Consider the following 15,421-nt stretch of genomic DNA (forward strand, 5'->3'; position numbering starts at 1 on the left):
GTTAATTACCTTTAATTACATGTAATTACCTCCTGTAAGGTGTAGTTACCTTCGGTAATCTTTAATTTAATTTAATCTCTCTTAATTATATATATGTTACATTCATTGCCTTTAAACTCAACTTTTTCGCTTTAATTGCCTTTAATTACCTCTAATTACCTTCGATTACTCTTACTTTTTACTCTTAAATACCTTCGACTACTTCAATTTGAAATCATTTACCTCCATTTAGATTTACCCTCTTATATCCCCTTTACATGTCCACTGATACCTCTGCCTCGCTGAGGCTTCGCCATCTCATACACTGACACATACACACACTTACATATACAGCTTTTTCCAGTTTGACACTCCTAATGCTAACGCATTAAAAGTTGCACTGGCTCGAGTGTGCATTTCCCACGGCCGCTGCAACCCAACGTGCGACGCCCACTCGCGTTTCATTGGCCCTTCGGTTCGCTCTTCGTTCGTTTTTGCCTTCAACGAAGGAGTGCGAGAGGTCTCCTTGAAGCTTCAAAGTTCAAGGGAAACGCCGGCCGGTTGCGCGCTCATTTATCCCTATCTCGTTGTTGCAAACAGCCAGTCATCTATTGCATACACACACTCAGAAAAACATTCCGCAAACTTATCCCTGTGTTTTGTGATGCACCTATAGTGCCGATGAGTGTGTGTGCGAGTTAACAACCGCGGGAAGAGAGGAATCTTCTCGCTCGTGGTGTGCAACAAACCCCAATCTGAGCTCGTTCTCTGTTGTTCTAAGTTTTGTACGCCCTTTTATTCAACTATATAGACACTAATGGTGAATAAGTTTAACGAGAAAAAAAAAGAAGAGGAAATGGTGAATCTATGGACTTGAGGAATGAATTCTCTTAGGCAGTTAGAAATCTTTATTTTTATGCATTTCATTGTGATCCTAGGCTTGTTCTTCATAATTCCGTGTATCGACACCTACATGAAGGTTGACCTACGGACAATGTCACACGATGTTCCAGAGCAAGAGGTATGCTTAGCGCTATTTAATGACATGTTTCTTAGTGCTGCAATAAGTCATCCTTCCTAGATTGATGACTAGGTGAGGACAGGTGGTGCACAATGTCAGCTGATGATGGTATGTCGTTTTAGATCTTAACCAAGGATTCCGTGACAGTAACAGTCGACGCTGTGGTGTTCTATCGTATCCAGAATGCAACAATTGCAGTGACAAACGTGGAGAACTATAGCCGTTCTACTCACCTCTTGGCTGCTACGAGCCTCAGAAATGCTCTTGGCACTAGAAACTTGTCAGAGATACTATCCGAGCGAGAGGCCATTGGTCACACTATGCAAGTGGGTATAACTTTTACTCAACTGTATGAGTCCAGCTTTCGGACTATGCTGCAAGTTGTCCCTCTCTCAATTGTACATTGCTTGCTGTGGTTTAGTTGGTTCAGACTCAATCAAAGCAGATCTGCATAGAGTCTAGGGATGCATTGGTGTACATCCCGTTTCAAATGCAACATGAGATAAAGCCAGCAGCAAGTTTGCGCGACTTGCAGCATTACTGCCTTGTGTGCTCTTTTGCCTAACAGAGCCTTGGGCAGGTTCAGTGTTGGCTATTTGTTACGTTTTAAGAACTTTAAATAATTAGCAACAGACAGCAATCATTTGCATAACTGTTCTTTTCAGAGCCAATGCATATGTACAGATGTGTATTATTTGATCGTAGACCAACTTGGATGATGCCACAAGTGCCTGGGGAGTGAAAGTGGAGAGAGTCGAAATGCAAGTTACTGCCTTATTGTACCTTATGTATAGCAGAAACATACTATAAAGCGGTAAACAGAATAGTTCAAAATTTTTGGCCGGGAAATGAAACTGTGGAATATTTTGCGATACTTTCATTTCACGTCACCATCATTATAATCTCAGTGGTGATCGGTCATGTATCCTTTTGAGCGTCATTGATACAGTGTTGCTGTTCTGACGCAACACTGTCTGGCTATCAGGTCTACCCTAAATGGCCCTAAATGAATCAGGCACCTCGAGTTGCACGTACAGGTACTGCAATACTTTTATTATCGTCACGTAACGTAAATGCGCACAGCTTTCGTGATGTAGTTGACCCGCAGCTGAAGAGCTTAACAGCAGTGAACCATTGTACCCACTGTCCAAATGTACCAAATCGTTCCAAATTTTCGGTAGACTCGAATTTGAAATGTATGATGAAAGGTACTACGTAGAACTTAAAAGCACATGCCTGCACCAGAGGACTCTGTGGTTCTCGCTGGCATGCTATTTTTATACGGGCATTGCATTTTGCGAATGCCTTAATTTCAGCTCTTGAATGTTGGATGTTCATTGTTGAGTGCATAAGCACTGTAGAGGGAGTTGGAAATGATTTCGGTTACATCTCCTACTCGTGTGCTTAGTTAACCTTTACCACGGACTAAACTCTCATCATATTGGTATCCCACATTAAAACAGAGATATAGATGCAAAATGATATGTCATTCTTTTCATATTTGAAACCAGGTGACTTTATTATTCATAATATGGTTGTCAGGCGACATAGTGCAAGGTCACACGTAAGCTCGTACTGTTTCATGCACGGACTTATAGCACCAATATTTCCAATAGAAAGGATGTAAGGCTCCCAGTGCAGATGCAGAGAGTTATGGCAGCAGAGGCTGAAGCTTCCAGAGAAGCAAGAGCGAAGGTATGCAAGCTGTTATTGTCTCATTACTAGTACTTAGGATATTACCTAGTATGAGCTACGAGTCATTAGTCGTTGAGCTGTCGTTGTAAATGCACACGTAGCTAATTATACTGAAGCAAGTGTAACTTCAAATGTTATAAATTTTGTGAAATGTTAAAGTCTACCAACTCTTTGGGGCTAGAAATGTATGGGCGTTTCATCAGTTTTCTTCTTTTTTACACTTAAACTTACAACCACGTACACTTTCAACCATTTCTTGTCATCCATGTCATATCGCAGCTCTGCGTTTGTTCCTCTCTCTGATTTCTGAGAAATACAGCTCATTAGGCTACCATTTCCAGTTTCTATATCGATTTCTGCCCAGCCCTCCTCTGTGACAGAATGTCAAAGCTTGCTGAAAATTAAAATCGTTTAGAAAGGACCTTCTTCTAGCGTATTCCAGAATGCACTGAATTCAAGATTGGTGAATGATCTCAATCTCTGATCATGAGAACGAAGACAGTAATTTGCGTATTTTTATTGCAGGTATAGCTGATATTGATCTAGACATGTGAACGCACTATAAGATGTGGACGTGACAGTCTAGTCAGTGATAGTCTAGGACTATTTCAATTCGTTAAATTTAACTATTATTCGAATTTGAATCACATAAATGCGCTGGCAACATCGGCTTTATAGGGGCCTAGAAACATGATTGTTAGTAAGCACAGTCCTGCGTCGATAAAAACAGCGTATTTTACATGACGAGGCCAGGTATGGACAGCAGTGAAACTTGATTGGATTTGACCATCGATATGAGAGGAAAACAAAAAACAAATACACGTCTTTCTCTCAGACCTGATCAATCCCAGATGAGTAAACATTGCAACAGATGCAGAAAAGCAATCGCTAATTCGATCTACCTACTTCAGAGAGGCATGTGCGTGTCACCAGAAAACAAAACTGTGATGTTGCCTTTTACGCGGCGCCAGCTATGGAAATTTCAACTTCAGATTGGTAGGCATCAGATACGCCGAGTACCGCACCACAGATTTCTTGGGGTTAACTTGGATCTGAGTTTTATAGTAGGCTGCGGAGGTGCGTTGTCCCAAGGCAAGAGCAGAGTCGACTGAGCGTACCGCGATTGTCGGTATGTTACCTCCACGAAAGCAATATACTGAGTGTCCACCGCTGCCTCATAGGCCAGATGCTAGGGTACCACATACCGGTGCTTCACGATTTCCCTTTCACGACAGAGCAAGACCATACTAGCCAAGAGTGTTATGCTCTGCCCTGACGTTCCTCGAGCAACCTCAAACGTAGTACAGTCATGGCAGAGGGAAGATAGCCATCTTTACCTCGTGTGCTCCATGTAAGCCGCGAGCCGCAGGGTCCTGTAAGCCAGATTGGCTCAGCTGGACACTTTAACATAGTGAAAATTATGGGTCCTTGACAATCCCATCATTAAGCGGGTGCATTGAAAGCGTTCCAACGTCTCCTTGAATAAAACCCAGCTACTAGATATTTTTTAACTTCTGTAACTTCTCGACACACGACAAGTGTTTCCCATCGGTTGAACTCTGGCGTACCCTGCTACTTGCTGCTTCCTTTCCCTGTTTATTGTTTTATCATTTTTTTCACTTTTGTGTGTGCATTTCTTTTTATAACCAACTGCGGGTAGGTGTACTGGGGTAGCCAGCTCGATTTTGTCGTGACTTACGTCCCCATTTTTCGTTTCTTTATCACCATCATCATGGTCTAGACATCTGTTACATCAATGTTTTCTAATAGTGTTCTAGCATGCTGTTAGTAGGTAATGGCTTAGTGTGTCTGAAGCATAACTTAAAGTATCTTAGGCGGTACCAAATGTGCTCGATACACACGAAGGTAGCACATTCAAGGACAACTTTTGTAGCAGTCAGGCACATAGAAGTGAACTTGTAGTAGAACTACAGCGGCTTGTTGGGAAAGACGATTCACAGTGACAAACACTGATTAATAATAATACAAACTTCTTGAACACACGTGAACGTCTGTACGCTTATGACAAACACGAAGCTTAAGTGTCTCCAAAGAGGATTTATGCGCTTGAAGATTTGAGTCGCTTATGTTCATGGTCTGTTGCTGTTATGTGTATTTTCTCGAATGGAAAGGACTTCGCAGGGATGTAGCTTGAGTGAAGCCCTTTGTTCCGTGCATTTTGAGTATCCCTTTTTCAATCTCTCGTGTCTTGCAGGTGATTGCAGCTGAAGGAGAGCAGCGTGCAGCCCGTCCACTCAAAGAAGCTGCTGATGTGATATCCATGTCCGGTCCAGCTTTACAGCTTCGCTACCTCCAAACACTGACATCAATCGCAGCAGAGAAAAACTCGACGATTGTTTTTCCTCTGCCCTTGGAATTCATCAAGGGCTTCAGCATTGGGGCCGGTGGGTAGTAATGAAATGTATTTTCTTGCTGCCATACAGGCTTTTCTTGGTGGAAAGTTTGATGCACCGAACAAATGTAGACAAGACAAGTCGATACAGGACAGAAAAACGTTCCAGGATTCTGAAACCTTTCTAGGAGAAAGGCATTAGAGGAAACCGTTCTGCATGTGACGTACAAGAAAATTCCTATAACGGGTGCACGCTACAGGTGTGAGAATTTCTCTTGCCGCTGTTGCGATCGTGGGGCCGAACGGTAGCGCAGCGAAGATAGCCAGATAAGCGTCCGTTTTGAAAGACAATAATAAGGGTTTATTGCGTGTCCAACGGCGACTGTCGATGGAATATTTAGCTGTGTCACCACTTGAGTGAAGCCCTTTGTTCCGTGCATTTTGAGTATCCCTTGTTCAATCTCGGGTTGGGTCGTACTGGGAGCCCTGTGCTTTGGAACTAACACGTGACATGCTATCATCGTTGTTGTTATTATTCAGCAAAGAAGTGATACAATGGGCAAGAGGGTCTCTAGGTTCAAATGGTTACTGGTCACGGCTTAGAGTTTGATTAACAGTATGGGTGGGTGGTATCAGAGACGCCACCGAATTGATTTCCGTGAAACGTCTTATGCGTGGCTCATTAGGATGCGTGCTTGAGGGGTACACTCTAAGAAACTGCCACAAACACTTGCCACAAAAAATAGTCCCTTTCGGGAGTAAATGCACGGGAGTAAATGAATGTCACAGAGTGGAGACTGCATTTCAAGCGCTGTTGTAAGAGTCCCAGGTGCAAAATTCGTGTGCATGCATGAAAATACTTTGAAGCAAACCGTCAACCATGATATATCGAGTGATATAAAATCTTGCGCCATACATAGGGCACAATTTGGGAAGAAAGATGCGCTAACTGTTTCTTACTCGGTGTGGCTCGAAAATTGCTACGTTGTCTGAGTTATACAGCCTTATGTCGTTCAAATTGACCAAGGGCACATACTTACGCAAACTGTTGCATTCAGGAGACCATTCGCGAAGTTTAGTGACAATTTGCAGTCCTGGGGAGTAAATGTCGGGACTAAATGTCGGGTTAGGGGACTAAAATGGAGAGTAATTGCAGACTAGGGGAGTAGAAGCTGCAATTACTCCCCGTTTTACTCCTGTTTTTCTTAGAGTGATACAGATAAGTGGGGAAATGAAAGAAACCAAATAACATACACAGGATATGTACATTTATTGTGCAAATCTTACATGACTAGACATATATACAGGCTACAAATACTTAAACGGTTTAGGCTTACAAGCTAGGCACTAATCTAGTTGGGTTTTTTGTTCCGTACCCTTGCACGAGTCACTCTACGGATCGGCGACTCGAGCGGCGTAGGGGTGCGTGCTGGCTCGGGTTGTGGTTAGTGGCAGGGGGCGGTGGCTAGTGTGGCTGGCGCTAGTGTCTTGTCGGCGACGTCTCGCACTGTCAGCAGATTGGAAATGGAACGCTGGTGCAAGAAGTAGGACACGGTATGCATACTATGGGAGAATGTGAAATCGAGGCATGAGCCGCTGAGCGTAAAATGTTCCGATTGTAGCTTCGCGCTCGGGCAATTGAGCCCAACCTGGCTATCCATGGTGGCCACTGATGGGCTGGAGGGCTCGCCTACCTCCAATGGGGGCACATGCGATTGGGCAAGCTCTGTTCTAGGCCACGACAATCCGCTTAGTCACGTACACAGTCGTGTACGACTGAGGCTCTTGCGCTTGCCTCAATCTGGCGAGTTCCCTCCGTTTCCGGGAGCGTTCAGTCGGGAGCGCTGGTGATGGCCGAGGTCCCTCTGCTTCCTCTATTTTCATTTTGGGATCTTCCCGCAGTTTCTGGCGCATGGTGGTATGTTGAGGGTACTCGATGTTATTATTTATTTATACATACTGCGAGCCTTCTTGGCCCAAGCAGGAGTGGAGCGTAATATAGAAATGCAACAGAAATAAAACATATCATATCAACACGACAGCAACAGTTGTTAGAGTAACCAACAATGACCGCTAGAGAACACCGTCCTAAATTCACACCACATATGCTCAAGCTCACCAGCAAAGTCACCTGACAGCATCACACCTAATGGCAGTACGTTCAATTCAGCCACTGTTCTGGGAAAGAAGCTGTTCTTATGCGCGTTGGTCCTCGCAAATATGGGCACCAGCAAATGTTCCTGGTTACTATGTCGCGTCCTCCTGGTCATTAACGGCCTTAAAGAACTTGGCTTCACTAGCCTAGCTTTCCCTGAAAGGCAGTTGGACAAAAATACTAAATGAGATATTTTCCGACGTTCCTCTAAGGTAGGAATACTGTTTTGACGCATTAACAGGGAAGGGAAATCTTGTCTTCCATATTTCCTATAAAGAAATCTAACATATTTTCTCTCTGCACACATTCAAGTCGTAAAGTAACTTTGTTCACATACCCATACAACTGATGCATACTCGCGCTTTGATCTTACACACGCTTTAGATGCCAACATCCTTGTACTTAGCGGAGCATCTTTGAATTTCCTTTTAATAGACCATAACTTCTTTAACGCTGAGGCACATATGTTCTTAATATGACTCGACCAGGTTAGTTGGCTAGTAAGGGTTAACCCCGAGATACTTATATTGGTTAACCTGATCTATGGTGCACTTCCCAAGAAGATAGGAAAACGTCCTAGGTATTTTCTTCCTCGTAATACGTAATAATACCGTTTTCTGTATACTAACCTCCATCCCCCATTGTTTGCACCAATTATCAATAGCGGTTACCTCATCCTGCAATACAATGTGATGTGCCACTTTAACTGACATTTTTAACTTATATCGACTACTATAACTTATGATGGGCACACATTTCGGAATTTCTATTTACGCACGTATTTAGAGCCCCACGAGTTATACCGCAAAAAGACGCTCTTTCACTCCCTTGTCCATCAATGAATTACGTCCTTAAACCAATGAATTACGTCCTTTTGCGTTTCGCCGCGACCAGCCGCGACAAAAATACGTAAACCGAAACCAATTAATTACTGCAACAAATGACCCGCTTCGGTGGCAGATTTTTCTCTGAAAGGTGTCCACTGAAGGTCCCAAAAGGGGTAGTACCCATTTTAATACCGACAGCGCCCTGCTTTAGAAGTTACGCTTTTTTACGAAACTCATTTGCATTTTTATTTAAATAATGAGCGCCTCCCGCTCATTCACGCGGTGCGCATCTTGTAGGCGGTATTGGACAGATACTTGTAAAAAAGAAAGTTATTCGATTGGTGCACCTGTTCGCGAATTATTTAGCCCGGGGATTTAACTGAAACACCCTGTATATCTCTTGCTTGTGGACAGAATGCCGGCAACAAAAAAATGTATCGAGATCGAAACGAGGAATGTTGCACTACTAATTTCTTCTCAGCCTTTTGGAAATGCCCCACGCTTTCTTTTAATCGTTTCCTAATCAAGAAGAACGGAACGGAAGTCCCACGTGTCGAACCATCGCACGAGTTTCCTGATCAACTCTGTCACCACGATTTTATCTTAATATTAATCTTAGTAATACAGAATGTGGAACCGCCATTTCTTTGTCGTGTTGACATGTATGCATTTTCAGACCTCAGGCAAAGTGAACAATGTCACAGGACTAATGCGGCGTAGACAAGCATCCATTATGGATGGTCTCTGGGAGAGAAAGCTTCTGTCTGGTGCCGCACACGTATCAACGAACGACTCGCAAGGATAAAAATATCACACCAAGTTGTACGTGAATACCAAGGGCAGCGCAGAAAACGAATACTTCACTTTGCCAGAGCATCTCTTGCGGCGCTCAGATGTTCACCGCACAGCATATGGCATGTTAAATAGTTGCACATGTATGGTGTTAAGTCAAGACAAGGTGTCAGATATACGCGTGTGTGTCAAGGGTTTTCAAAATATGTATTGTTCACGTATAGCTTTGACACACAGTAACAGGGTTCTGCAATCATCAGGGTCAGAGCTAACGTCTATCAGCACGTTTTGTCGTCACCACACCAAAAAAAGAAGTGTTCTCTTGAGGTCTTGCAAATGCCCATGTGAACGTTAACTTGTGCATTTTTATAATTGCTTGTGTCTCAAAGTTCCGACAAAAAGTATATAATTCCTAGAGACACTATACACTTCCAATGGAGCCGTTGTTCCCTTGCAACACTCACATGTAAATACTACAGGACTATTGGATGAGAAACTCAAACATGGTATTGCCTTGCGGACTACTAATCCGCATTCGAAAACAAATGCTAGGTCACTCTTCTTAGCAACTAATTCCTGCTTAGCCTTCTTAGATTCTAAAATGCCTCCTTTGTTCGCTCGACTCCCGACGTATGTAAACAAACTCCAGCGACAGAAACTGCGAAAGAACGATGAGCGTACGCGACCTACAGAGCGAGCGCGAGGGCTCTGTTCCGCACCAGCTTTGAAAAATTCTCCTCGTGAAAAGAGCGCATCGCAGAACGAGAGGACGTCGTGACGTATGCTACTCACGTACTCAGTCACTCACGTGACCGTGACGTACAGTGGGACAGCTCAAGCATGTATAAGCTGCGCGTGAACTGCAAAAAAAAAGAAAAAAAAGAAAACGAAACAAGACAGGAAGCCTCCAATACGTCACGCGGGAATCGTGTCGGCCGTACGCGGCTCGTTTCTCCGAGTGTTTTTCTTTTTTTTTTTTTTGTACTCTCCATTGCACAGCTATAACACACCGCAGAGCGAAAAATTTTTGCATGGTGACTTCTGGTGCACAGCTTGACAGACGAGGAAGGATTTCGAGCCACTTTAAATGTCGCCTCATTGCTCCTATAAAGGTACTGTACTCTCTGGTGCGCATTTCTGAACAGTTGGCCGGATGTAATGGCGGCACGCTTTGTCGCACGACGCTTACGTTGCTCATTTTCGTCCATCGCGTCCGCATTAGAGCTTCTGCACGGGTCGACTTTTCCGGGCTCGACTCGGCCTGGGCACATCGAGAAATGGTCGACCCGGCACGGGCCTTCCTGTTTTTATGACGCCCGGCCGGGACCGGTGACTCAGCGAATAGAGCTCGACCTAGCATTTCCAGCCGTGACTTACGCGTTTCTAGGCCTTATCAAGAAAATGTATAAGTAAATTTATAAGAAGAGAAGACAAGGACACAAACATACAAGAGCTGGCGGTTTAGCATCGCTACAGCACGAGACCAATTAAATCCCGAACGCACGCGGGCAAGCGCGTTATCGTTACACTACAAGTTTTTGTCGAGGTAGACGATGTTGTCCGCAAACTGCTTCTCCCAATCCCTACAACTCTCTCCAAAGTTTGCGAACGTGATTGTGAAATATGTGAGGAGTCAGGAGCGATGTGAAGTGGCTTAGAGAGTGTTCTAGAGGGTCGAATCATACGCATAATGCCGTGTCCTTTGCTTGTTTTTGCAAATATTTGCACAGGAATGACGCAAACACGCGATGATATGAACTAACAGTCCTCCATTGTGTGGAATTACCTGCGTGACAAAGGCGAAGGGCCACTAGTCAGGAAATCCGTCGAAACGTATCTTCTCAGCCGAGGCGGCGCGATACATTAGCAAAGGAGGACGATTGTGCGCATGGCGAGAGTGAGGGGGCCCTCTCTGTTTCCAACCAGCGGGACGTGACGCTGCTAAACTGATGCTTCAAAAGCATGTTAAAGGAATGCTATCGCATTTAAAAATGTGCAATGCCTACATGACCTTATCTATATCACACCCAAGCCATCACGTCACTATATTTCCCCTCGTCACATTTACAGTGTATATGTATATATGTAAATTAATTTTAGGTGTCATATGACGCTGTGTTTGCGATTTCAGGAGCACTGCATCTTTGTAAAAAATAGCATGCACTACCGGGCTATGAAAAAAGGCATAACTTATACACGTTATGCGAGTAATATGCACTGGCTGTCGTCTGCGTTCTCTTCGTGCGTCCACTGTCTCCTTTTTCCGACGCCTCACCATGTTTCCTGACGTGTACGAACTCGCCCAATCTAAAGCGCTCACAGCCGTCTGGCCTATGAGCTCTCCTTGAAGTCTAGCATCGAATAACCGGTGAATGTAACAAGCGGTTGGGGCATGTCTAACCTATGAGCTGTCCTAGGGATCTAGAAATGAGGACCAATGAGTGGGGTATGCCAATGAGCTGTTTGGACAGGTCCAGGTCTAGAGCTGTGCTACATGTCTACGAGCGAGTAACAAATGAGTGGAACAGACTAATTAGTGGGTGGGGTTGGGCTGTCCAAGATATATCGGGAACCAGCCAGTCAGTTCTCCCAGAAATTGTGGAGCGCAATGAGAAAGCATCCTGTGGCACTTGTGTGTATAGGGAGCATGATGTCTGATGATCTTTGGCTCCCGTGCTTGTGAAAACTCTAAAGGTGCAAAGTACACTAGAAGAGAAGGGACACTGGTTTGCTCTGCAGTGGATCCCTAGCCACATTGGTACACGAGGCAACGAAGAAGCGGATTCGAAGGCTCCAGCGGCTCACCGTGTCTCAAAACTCGTTTTCAGCATACTCTCAAAAGATAATAGCCGTTCCTATCTTTCAGCCATGATTTCAATCAACTATGGCCGCGTCATGACATGACACCGTGATCATTCCTCCATGCGGTTGATTGCTCACTGTCCTTCAAGGTGCCAAAGCAGACTTCCCCGTCACTTCACGAAGAAACGACACACACTTTTGCATCAACTAGAAACTATCGAGAGAAGAGAAGACCATTCGGTACAGGAGTGGGCATGTATCGTAATAATAATAATAATAATAATAATATATTTACTACCGTGCCCAAGAACAGCCTTTTGTGTTAGTATTGCGCACTATAATACAAGATTGAAAAAGTACATGTATTAGTATTATAATACGCAAAAATGTGTATTGCTCTGGTATTAGGGTATTACTCATAAGACAGTGAGACTGCTTGGCCTTAACACTGACCATTGGTCCTGTATGACTTGGCTCTGGCATGCATTGATATGAAAGGCAACCTCGGCCTTCAAAACAGATTCATGTCATTACACATTGATACTGTTCCAAATATTCCCACTGGCTTTGTAACAATTATACCAGGTGACTAAGAGGTCACAAAGCATAGGTTGAGGCCATTTTTAGATCTGAAGAAGACCATGGTTTTTGTTAACAAATAGAACCTGTAGGTTGAAGCACTTAAAAAGGAGGCGGGAGGCCTCATTTTTCCCACGATAGAGAGCCGCACGATCCTAAAGAGTCAATTTATTGTGGTGGTACGCAGTCAAATCTGTTAAATCGTAAATAGCAGCTTGTGTTCATCTACTTTTGTGGAACGACTTTCCTTTGCACACCAGGTGCTCAGGCCGAACAGACGAGCACTTGAAGGCTCGTTTTTGGGGAAAATGCAGTTAAAGTCAAATTGCGTGTAGACGCTTATTCTGTAATAGCACAGGAACGCACCGAAATAAACGTTGCATGTGCGTTGGTGTATTCTGCAGGCAAGTTCTAAAGGAATATGTATTTCCAGTATTACCAATGTATTGTAATACATTATTATTAGTATTACATATTATAATACACTGTTTCAAAGATATTAGTGTTATAATACGCATTTTCATCCAATATTATTATTATTATAATACAAAAATAGTATTACTGCCCACCCCTGGTACGGTACATGCAAGATTATTGGACCTTGGCGCAATTTCGGTCATCAGCCTTGTGCTCTTCGATCGCTACTGGACGAACTGGAGGCCGTTGCCTTGATACTTTCGCAGGCGTGTAATGCAAACGCATCAAATCATATCAGCTTCAGGAGCTGTCCCGCAGCCTAAGCGGGGAAACACCGGATGATATCATCATTTGAGTGCTGTTGTTGTTGTGTTACAAAAGTAGGAAGTTCAGCTGAGACCACAATTTTGATCAAATTAGTTATAGTGATATACGTATTCTACATATTTCATATTGTTAACAAACTGCTTACACATTTTATTTTCAGGTCAAAGTAAGACCCTATTGCACAGAGAAGACGTCTAGTCACAGCACATGAAGGCCTCGGAAGATGCTACATGAAGTGCTGCCGCTAGTTTGTGCTAGTACCAAGTGAACTGGCTACCTTCACTTGGATCACAGACATATCATGACCTCATGTACTTTCACATAGTAGCCAGAGTTGTACGTAGCGCGTTACAAGTAATTGGTTTACTTGTAATCAATTACTTTTTTTGGAATTTTTGGAGTAATCAGTTACAGTTTGGAACAAGTAATTTTTCGAGTAATCAGTTACATTTTTGAACAAGTAACTTTAGGAGTAATCAGTTATATTTTAGAACGAGTAATTTTTCGAGTAATCCGACCACAATTTTGAGTAATCAATTACCGAGTATCGAGTAATCAATTACCTTGAAGTAGAGCCTGACACATAATACCAATGCTCTGCGACAAATTTCTTGTGCCTTTGTTGGGCTACTCTAATGTAGTAAGCGGAAGCCATCGTAATAGCGTTCTGGAATTATATGGCCCCTCTTCCTCATCTCCCCACTCATCCTTTGCCACTGTGCTGTGTCACAGTACACTCTAAAAACTTGACCACAGAGCATGCTCTGCGCCAACCATGAAAGGGTTATCGCTTCTGATTCAAAAAGAGAGGGAGGCGTACGCCTTTTTGTGTCAATTTGGATGTATGGTAATTGATACAAAAACGTTTACGCCTTCCTCTCTCCTCGAATCAGAAGCGATTACCCTAGCATTCGTGGCAATGGTTGGCGCAGTGCTTGCTGTGGGGTGAAGTTCTGTTTTGGAGTGTAGGTCGTGCTCCGGAATTCTAGTGAGTCATGTGCAATTTCTTAGTGACGTACTAATTGTCAGCCACCTTAGGTTTTCTATTGTTGGGCCCTCAAAGGGTCAACATCTTGACAGGGAATAAACATGGTAGCCGTACAGGCGGCTGCTTATATAGTTAGGCTGGTCTCTGTTAGGTGTGGTTCTTCTGCCTGCGTCTGTGATTTTTCTGTGAAATCTGTGTTTTGCACTTTTATGGGACTGTCGCAAGTAGATTAGCAGCACTCTTTAAAGTAAACCAGTGCATCATCGCGACCTCGTGTTACTTTCATTCCTAACGAAGATATACGGAAAAGGCGAATACTGTTGTCAGGCGGTTTAAACTCATGAATGACACGACTTGCTTTGTCACGACACGAATGCTTTGCAGCTGGCTAGGGAAGATACTGAAACTAAAAATCATATTGCAACTCCAACATGTATATTCGATCAGTCATGTCGCCTGTCATAGTGACAAGTCGTAACAATTAGTGTATCGCTACGCTGTGTTTCAAATAAGTGTGTTATTAATAGTTTCTCTCGTACGGCCTATACGTACTCCTCGAATTCTACGAATATATTTGGGCTCACAAAGTAAATCTGCCTCAGTAATTTTCTTGCTTCGTGCTTGCGTTGGAATAAGGATATCCAATGCATAACAAACAAGGATTATTTATTTATTTATTTTCCACCAACAGCGAAAGCCTAAGCAGTGGTGCACTATCAGCATAAGTAACAAACAATGCAAAACATATGGAGTCAGAGAAATATTAACATCAAACTACACGAAAATATTTGTAACACAGGAAGTAAAAGAAGAAAAGTCTGCGAATATATCTAGACTTTCGGATTTCAAGTGATTGTACATGCACTCAGAACGAACAACAGGGTAGTACAACCAGATAAGTCACGTGATGATGGATGATGGATTAACGGGAATCTGTCTCGTCTGGGTGGAACACAAATATGCAATAGCACGTAAGAGACACGGTGCATCTACGGTGCCACGCATAAGCTTCTACAGAAATGTCATGTCCCGACGGTGACGGATTAAGGACACCATACACAGCTTCGATAAAAGATTATGGTAGGCCGTAGTACCACGCGATGTTTGAAAATCAATCATAGTAATACCGACAAATTTCTTGTGAATACTCTCCAACTATTCCTATTAGGATTATGAAATGCAGTTCCACAGAACAGAAGAAAACTCTAGCTTACTGCCAACAAGACTGTAAAGCAAACAGATCACTGAATGTCTGAGAAGTTCCGGGAATGCGCCTTATAAATCCCAACATTCTCATGCGGAAACCATAAATGTGTGAAACGTGATTATCAAACTTTAAACAGCTATCGAATATCACAGCAAGATCACGCCCAACATTCACAATCTGCACATTCCAGCGAGTAACCATACAGCATCATTGAATGTTTCCTGGTAAAGGACAGAATCTTAGTTTCAGCAATATTCGAACACAGGTCATTTAAGTTAC

At 43.3% G+C, this 15,421-nt stretch overlaps 1 protein-coding gene across 1 annotated transcript in view; it reads left to right on the top strand.

Annotated features, from left to right (window-relative positions):
- The window catches only part of LOC135400422 (stomatin-like), a 31,431-nt gene extending 16,891 nt beyond the window's left edge, over positions 1-14,540 (top strand). Inside the window, exons 4-9 of the mRNA XM_064632259.1 lie at positions 918-1,000; positions 1,123-1,326; positions 1,706-1,804; positions 2,552-2,695; positions 4,911-5,100; positions 13,108-14,540. Coding sequence (XP_064488329.1) covers positions 918-1,000; positions 1,123-1,326; positions 1,706-1,804; positions 2,552-2,695; positions 4,911-5,100; positions 13,108-13,145 — 758 coding nt within the window. The 3' untranslated portion in view covers positions 13,146-14,540. The remainder of the gene's footprint in view (positions 1-917; positions 1,001-1,122; positions 1,327-1,705; positions 1,805-2,551; positions 2,696-4,910; positions 5,101-13,107) is intronic.
- Positions 14,541-15,421: the final 881 nt, after the last annotated feature.

Source organism: Ornithodoros turicata, chromosome 7 (genome assembly GCF_037126465.1).
Source record: "Ornithodoros turicata isolate Travis chromosome 7, ASM3712646v1, whole genome shotgun sequence".
NCBI lineage: Eukaryota > Metazoa > Arthropoda > Arachnida > Ixodida > Argasidae > Ornithodoros > Ornithodoros turicata.